Raw genomic sequence first — 7,718 nt, 5'->3', positions numbered from 1 at the left:
CGAACTCAAGAAATGCTAAACTCATTGACCAAAGTAACGAGAACAGGTTGGTCTAGCATGGATCAGTTGAGAATTCGGGGTTTGTTTTTCCTCTCAGCAAATAACTATACAATTCAGTTCATCAGCTGCAAAGTTTAACGCATCAAGCTAAAAACTTTTTGGGAGACGAAGAATCGCGGTTGAGTGTTGACAGAGTGATTCATTCAGATGCTTAAATACTGAATCTTTTCTCTTGGCCAGATAATACTGATTCTCCTTGTTATGGCGTTTGCTTAGTTTGCAATATTCTGGCTATTTACAATATACGCATCACTAAGATTTGTTAAGATTCTGGCTCTTTACAATATTCTCTCTACATAATTTTTTCCCTTGTTTTTTACGCACTCGTCAAAAAATGTAATATTTTTCTGTCCTTTGTCAAGTGATAATTCGAAGAGAATGTATGTTGAGCAAAACACGCAAGACTATATTCTCTCTATGTTATTATTTTTAACATTTCTATATAATTTTTTCCCTTATTTTTTATGCACTTGCCTATAAATGTAATATTTTTCTGTCCTTCGTCAGGTGATAATTCGAAGAGAATGAATTTTTAGCAAAACACGCAAAACCTATGTTAAGCTGGTATTTGATGCCACATATTTATTTCTAGTCTTGTTAAGCAAGAAAAGGCAGTGAAATTTATTTTCATAAAATTTAGGCCATTAGCTAATTGCATTCAACGCGTAAATTGTTAATATATATGAGAGACGTCTTGAACCTTTCTAACAGCAATTCTAATACTATTAAAATTTCTTTGAAAAGATCAAAGAAAAAGAATATGCTAAATGTACACAGCTCATTGCTACTAGAGACAAGAAGTACATCTTAATGATGAGTTGTTACAATACAAAAACATTTTTTTTACAGAAACAATAAGTATATGAGTTTGTTTTATATCAATTATTTTCGGCCTTTTATATGCTTATTAAAACAATGTTCATGATATATATTTTGATATATGTATGACCATTCTTAAAACGTCGAAGGCACGAATTAATCACTAGTACATGTAAAAGTCTACAAATATAACTTTTCCAACTCGCTCATTCTTATGACCAAGGGGAAAAAAAAAAAAAAAACTCGCTCATTCCAAGGAAGTATATTGCACGAGCATTTGAACAACATATGGATCATGCAAATTGGACGTTAGATGAAAATCACAAGTTTAGAAGGTGTTTGTCATTTAAGCACTAAATTGATTGTTAAGTTAGATTGATATATGATAACTGGAAAAAAAAAAGATTGATATGTGATAACTAGCAAAAATGAAGGAAAACTGATATGTGATACTTTATATTGCTTTACATGCAACCAAGAATGATATAAATGATCTATAAATTTTGGCCAATATGTAATGTCATTCTTTAACTATTATTTGGTTCGATGTGATTTCTAAATCTTGGTCTAATGTGTAATGTCACCTTTAAAATTTTAAGTTATTCAATGTGGTCCCGAAATTTTCATGTTCAATTTAGTTTTTAGATTATATAAAAATATTCAATGTTTTCTTTTTATTAATTCATGTTAAAGGAATTTGCTGAGTTGGTTTTAAATTTTATACGTTTAAATGGTTGACCAAGAAAAGAAGAACGCCACACATATATTATCCACAAAAAATTCAACTTAAATTAGAATATAGTATCCTTGTTAATATTTTTTGTTCAATTTTAAGAAAAATGATTTTTATTTTGTGGGAATTGTGGATTTGAAAGTCAAATCAATAAATTCCATTAACTTAAATTAATGGAAGGATTACATTGAATAATTTTATGCAATAAGGAAGTAAATTGAATTCTTTACCAAAAGTTCGAAAACTAGATTAAACAAATCATAAATTTAAGAATGATATTGCACAGTTATCCAAAGTTCATTAATCACTTGTATAATTATCCTCAAAATTCATATTCTATTTTATTCCAGTGTCATAATTTAACAAATAAAGAATTTACTTACATTTCCTCTTCTTTGATTTCATTTCATTCTGCCCAACTAAAGGTAGTCGCTTTAATTGGGGTCAAGAAAGACTTTAGGACCTCAAGACGCTATAAACTAGAAGTGATCTCAATGTGCAGGAGTATACGCGGCAACGGGGGATGGGGGCAGCCATGGCGGCGGCGGCGGCCACCGCGATCGCTCTTTCCGACGAGCGGTGCTCTCCCGGGTTATTCTATCAATGAAGAAGATAAAGAAAGCAAAGAAAAAGAGGAACCACGACGTGGCCACGTGTCGGTAAAGCATCTTGCTTTGTCCGCTTTTACAGCGTGTCACACTGCAGTCAAATCGAGCGACCAGGTCCAAATCTTGAAACGCGTCGTCGCCCCCACAAGAAAACACAAGAAATAAAGACGGAGAGACAAATGGAACCCGCCGTCGTCACTAAGCAAAGCAAAGCAAAGCAAAGAGCGCACAGATCCAGGCTCAGCTACAGCAAAGGAAAGCTGACCCCCTTCATTTCAATTTTCAAGAAACGGGGGCAGAAGACACCGTCGCCGCTCCCTCACTAGAACTCGAAAAGATGCGAACTTTCCCCCTTCCGGACGCCGGCGACCTCCGTCCCTCGCGACCCTGATGCCAAAACCGGCAGACATTGGCGCCCCCTTGGTCTCCTTCTTGAATCGCGGCAGTTGTTGAGGAATCAAGAAACCCCGGGGGGGATCTCCTCCTGGGCCCGCCATGTCGGTCTCCTGCGGCGTGGAGTGCGTGGTGATCCTGGGCTTCTCCCGGTGGCTGTGGAAGCGCTGCACCTACGTCGGCTCCGACGACAGCGCCACGTGGCCCCCCGCCACCCCCGACGAGTTCGAGCCCGTCCCCCGCGTCTGCCGCCTCATCCTCGCCGTCTACGAGCCCGATCTCCGCCACCCCAAGTACCTCCCCGCCGGCGGCTACCGCCTCGACCCGGACTGGGTCGTCAAGCGCGTCACCTACGAGCAGACCCTCGGCCACGCCCCGCCCTACATCATCTACGTCGACCATGACCACCGCGAGATTGTCGTCGCGATCCGCGGCCTCAACCTCGCCAAGGAGAGCGACTACGAGCTCCTGCTGGACAATCGGCTCGGCCAGCAGATGTTTGACGGGGGTTACGTCCACCGAGGGCTGTTGAAGTCGGCGATTTGGCTGTTAAATGAGGAATCGGAGACGTTGAAGAGGCTGTGGGTCGAGAACGGGTCGAATTACGACCTTGTTTTTGCGGGCCACTCGCTCGGGTCCGGCGTGGCTTCGATCTTGGCGGTGATCGTGGTGAACCATGGGGATCAGCTGGGCGGAGTTCCGCGGAGTAAAGTGCGGTGTTACGCGGTGGCTCCGGCGAGGTGTATGTCGCTTAATCTGGCGGTGAAGTATGCTGACGTGATTCACTCCATAATCTTGCAGGTAATTGGATGGTTCGAACTTCTCATGGCTTTGGTTTTCGGTTGACTGTGCAATAAGCTGATGTTTCTTCAACTGTTGGAAACTTCACTCAACTTAGCGGTGTAGCTTTGACTCGGTCGGCTGTTGACTATAGGTGGTTGTTGCTGTAATGTCTTTAGCTACTTCATTCTGGAGTTCCATTGTCGTTTTTCCCTCTTTTATTTGAGAACGCAGTTTCTGGTGTGGTCCGACTTGACTTTGGGCATCATGAAAACTGGTAATCATACTGGGCTTTGTGAGTTAAAACCTCATGTTTATGTCTTCGTAAATAGGCGTTATTTAGGCAGTATTTCTTGCAACCCAGTGGTAATTTTCAGCCTAAAGCTAGAGCGCCGTGATGAATCCCTTGAGAAAACTCAGGAGCTAATAGAGTGATGTTTTTTGTTGTCTGGTGGCTGTGCACCTGTGGTCATCCCCGCACCCAACTACGTAGGTGGTGGGTAAACAATTATTTCATTTTAGATACAAGTAAGTTGTTGATCTCAATTCTCAAGAATTTCCTATGGACCACCTACTACTATTATTTCACATCCTAAGTAGTACGATGTGGGATTCTGCTTTACCTTGAGGAATTGACACAGGAAGCAGACCTTTAAAATCAGAGGAATGTCATTAAGCAACTGCATGCTTTTCCTCTATAGATGTTTGAAGAAAGGCAATGCTCTCCTGTAGTTACTGAGGTTTCTTTTCGGGTAAATGATCCTGTTGTCATCTTTTTTGTCCAGGATGATTTTTTACCACGAACTCCTACCCCCCTGGAGGATATTTTCAAGTCAATTTTCTGGTGAGTTGCATTACGTTTTATGTTATGGCTCGACTTTCTTTCCTTTCGTGTGCTCCTAAAGACCTCTTGGAGTGAGTTGTCATCATCACTTCTTAATCCAGGCCTTGGTGCTTTGGACAGCTTGCCATGCTTACTGTTTGCGGTCTGCCTGAGGGACACCTTTATACCTGAGGGTAGGAAGCTCAGTGACCCAAGGAGACTTTATGCACCTGGAAGAATGTATCATATTGTTGAAAGAAAATTTTGCAGGTATGAACACGGTAGGGATATTATGTTTTAATATATTGCATTATATGAAAACTTTTGGAGATTTTTTAGCTAGACTGGTGCAGAAAGATCTTAGCATGCTTTTGGTCTCAAAACTAAGCTGAATAAGGGACTCAGAGAATTTATGCGGTGAAGGATTTTTTTTAACCAGCATCTCTTTGCTTGAAATCAGTTCAGGAAATTATAATCTGCACCCCATGGTGTAGGATTATCGCATTTTGTATCCTTGTTTTTACAGATCACACTTTGCGTTCTACGGTTTGTGGAACAACTACCACTTTGGATTATCTAATTAAAAAAAAAAGTTATGCAGCTGTTGGAGAATGTTATAATTAACATTTGATGCTGTTATCGTAAACTACGAAATGCTTAGCAATGACCTTATAATCATTGGAAACTAAGGAATATCTTATACCCAAGAACCTATTACTATGAGATTGTTAGCATCGTCGAGATTGTTAGCATCGTCACATGTTCTATATATGGCTCTGTCTGTATTTCTCTTATCTATGGATGTCTTCAACTTAGTAAATGTGTTGCTGATCGTTACACTGACAACCAAAAGTAAACATGTTTGTCTCACAATGTGAGGAGTGATTAGGGAAATATGGGGGAATCGGATCTGTAATTATGTCTATATTTTGTGGTGCAAGTTATTAATTTCTTTTTCTCAATTTTAATATGTTTCCCAGCTTGTTTGTGCAAATATTATCTTTTAACTGCTGCTGCAGGCTAGACAACCAATTAAGAGATGGCAGTATCATCTTGTCTGTAAATCTAAGCATTTAAGGAGCTGAAGTATTGATTTGTAATCCATTACATACCTGGAGATTTAAAAACCATTTTTTCACTTTGCATCTCAAACAAATTCAAAGTATGTCATTGCTTTCTTTTTTTTTATTGTCATTAGGTGTTTTCGTCATATTTCCATATCTTTTCACAGTCTTGCATCTCATTTTTCTTTTTTCTTTTTAAAGCAATTTTATTATTGCAGGAATTTGATTGACTTCCTCTCATTTTGTTTGTGGAAAGTAAAGTAGTTCTTATTTATTTATTTATTTATTTATCTTTTCAGCTGTCCTAGGAGAAAAAAAAGAATATTGGAATGGAAAAATGGTTCTGTTTTTAAGAAGCAAAAATTATACTCGAATGTCTTACCCAAGCTTTTCACTTCTCTGTATGTGCAGATGTGGGAGGTATCCTCCAGAAGTAAGAACTGCTATTCCGGTTGATGGGAGATTCGAGCATATCGTCTTATCTTGTAACGCCACATCTGATCATGGAATTATCTGGATAGAAAGAGAAGCAGAAAAGGCTTTGCAAGTAAGTGAGGCTGACTTGGTATTCCTTTGGTTCACTGCAATTCCTAAATTACCCTGAATCTATTTATATATGTTGCTCATTGATTGTTCAACGAGTGTACATAATTATGTAGCATGTTGAGATGATAGATCAACTCAAATTGACTGATAGATAATGAGGGAAAGCAATGCTGAGACTGTAAAAACTGCTCCAAACATACAAAAGATGGAGAGGTTGAGGTCAATAGAGATGGAGCACAAAGATGCACTGGAAAGGGCAGTGAGCTTAAACATTCCCCATGCTGTGACCTCTCAAGATGAGGAAAATCCGGATTCAAATCGTCAAGATGAAGAATCACGGCCTTCACAGGAAGAAAAGTCTGCTGATGTTGTCCTGAATGACAAAGCCAGGCCTCGCAATCCAAAGACCAAATGGGACGAAGTCGTCAAAAAGCTCATGAAGAGAAATGAATCAGGGAAGCAACGTCTTAATAGAGAAACAAATGACCCAACATAACGCATTCCTCTTCTCCGGACTTTGTTTTCCAGGGCGTGTTCTTCACTGGATCTATCCGTTTTATTTCTATGGTGCATATTTACTCATTCTGCCAGGAAAAGGATTCTGCAGAATCCCGGCGCAGCTTGTGACCCTACATTTTCGCTGATTCTTTTACGGCTATCCAGCCTCTTGTCATTATATTACTGCTTTTTGGTTGCGTTTTTCTCACTGTATAGCATTCTATAGAGAGTGAATCCTCTGTGACGGATAAGGTGAACTCGTTTACCATATTTTAGATGGTTGTAATATCTTAGAGGAGTGGTGATGGAGGAATGGTGCCTGGTTCATCATTAAAACTCATCTTCACGTATGATGTGTTTTGTTTAGTTACTTAAAGGGTGAGCTCCTATGATTCATTTTGGTCATCACTATTCACTTTTCACATCATTTGTTGAATGAAACTTAGTACATTTTCTGATTATATATCAGCATTTCTCATCCGTGATCCACTAAATTGTAATTTTCTCCACTTAGGCTGCGTTTGTTTGTATTCTTTTTTTTGTTTTTAAACACTTTTTCTTTTTTTGTTAAGGAAAAAAGGACAACGTTTAGTGCGTTTCTGTTCCTTTTTGTTCTTTTGTTCTCAGGAACAAAAAGAAACAGAAACAAGAAACACAAAATTGTGTTTGTTTAAACACTTTGAGAAATACTTTTTTCTTTTTTTCTTTTTCTCTTGTTCTTTTTCTTTTGGCCGGTCGCGGCCTCGGCCATGGCCGGCCGACCGCCGACGAGGGCCGGCGGCCTCGCCCGGCCACGGCGAGGCCGAGGCTCGCGATCCCCGGCGAGCCGACCTCGCCCGGCACAGGTGAGCTCGATCTCGCCCAGATCCGGCGAGGCCGACCTCGCCCGGCCGGCCGCGAGCCTCGGCCTCGCCCGGGCGGTGGCCGGCGAGGCCGCGCCTCGCCGCCCAGGCGAGCTCGGCCTCGCCGGATCAAGCGAGGCCGACCTCGCGCCGACGGGCGAGCTCGATCTCGCCCCGATCCGGCGAGGCCGAGGCTCGCCGGCGCCGGGCGAGCTCGGCCTCGCCGGATCAGGCGAGTCGGCGTCACGTGGCGGTGGCCCGGCGAGGCCGCGCCTTGCCGCCCGGCGGGCGAGCTCGGCCTCGCCGGATCAAGGCGAGGCCGTGCCTCGCCAAATTACTGGCGAGCTCGGCCTCGCCGGATCAAGGCGAGGCCGACCCTCGCCCGGCCAAGGCCTTGGTCGGCGACTGGCCAAAAGAAGAAAAAAAAATGAAAAAAAAAAAAGAAAAAAAAGAAAAAAAAAAAAAATAGAAAAATAAAAGAAATAAAAAAATTATCCAAATTTACCAAACATGTTTCTATTTATTTTTTTGTTCCTGGAACGAGTTTACCAA

The 7,718-nt window shown here is 41.4% G+C and overlaps 1 protein-coding gene across 2 annotated transcripts; it reads left to right on the top strand.

Annotated features, from left to right (window-relative positions):
• The first annotated feature begins 2,394 nt into the window (after positions 1 to 2,394).
• On the top strand, positions 2,395 to 6,751 carry LOC104449717. Of its 2 annotated transcripts, none has more exons than XM_018876246.2 (5): positions 2,395 to 3,414; positions 4,179 to 4,237; positions 4,358 to 4,486; positions 5,692 to 5,827; positions 5,940 to 6,121. In XM_018876246.2, the coding sequence occupies exons 1-5, from the start codon at positions 2,716 to 2,718 to the stop codon at positions 5,979 to 5,981; spliced, it is 1,065 nt and encodes a 354-aa protein (XP_018731791.2). In that variant the 5' UTR covers positions 2,395 to 2,715; the 3' UTR covers positions 5,982 to 6,121. The 2 variants fall into 2 exon arrangements, with proteins under 2 accessions (XP_018731791.2, XP_010062261.2); XM_010063959.3 differs by having other exon boundaries at positions 2,397 to 3,414; positions 5,978 to 6,751.
• Positions 6,752 to 7,718: the final 967 nt, after the last annotated feature.

The sequence above is a fragment of the Eucalyptus grandis genome, chromosome 6 (assembly GCF_016545825.1).
Source record: "Eucalyptus grandis isolate ANBG69807.140 chromosome 6, ASM1654582v1, whole genome shotgun sequence".
In the NCBI taxonomy this organism is placed as follows: Eukaryota; Viridiplantae; Streptophyta; class Magnoliopsida; order Myrtales; family Myrtaceae; genus Eucalyptus; species Eucalyptus grandis.
Note: the sequence above shows the minus strand (reverse complement) of the source record. Positions and strands in the feature narration are given on the sequence as shown.

Bases quoted from the DNA above. Each gene is read 5' to 3' on its own strand.
- LOC104449717 (XM_010063959.3), top strand. From the start codon at position 2,716: ATGTCGGTCTCCTGCGGCGTGGAGTGCGTGGTGATCCTGGGCTTCTCC. The intron at 3,415-4,178 runs GTAATTGGATGG...TTTTTTGTCCAG, and splicing joins TTCACTCCATAATCTTGCAG to GATGATTTTTTACCACGAAC. The intron at 4,238-4,357 runs GTGAGTTGCATT...TGCTTTGGACAG, and splicing joins ATTTTCAAGTCAATTTTCTG to CTTGCCATGCTTACTGTTTG.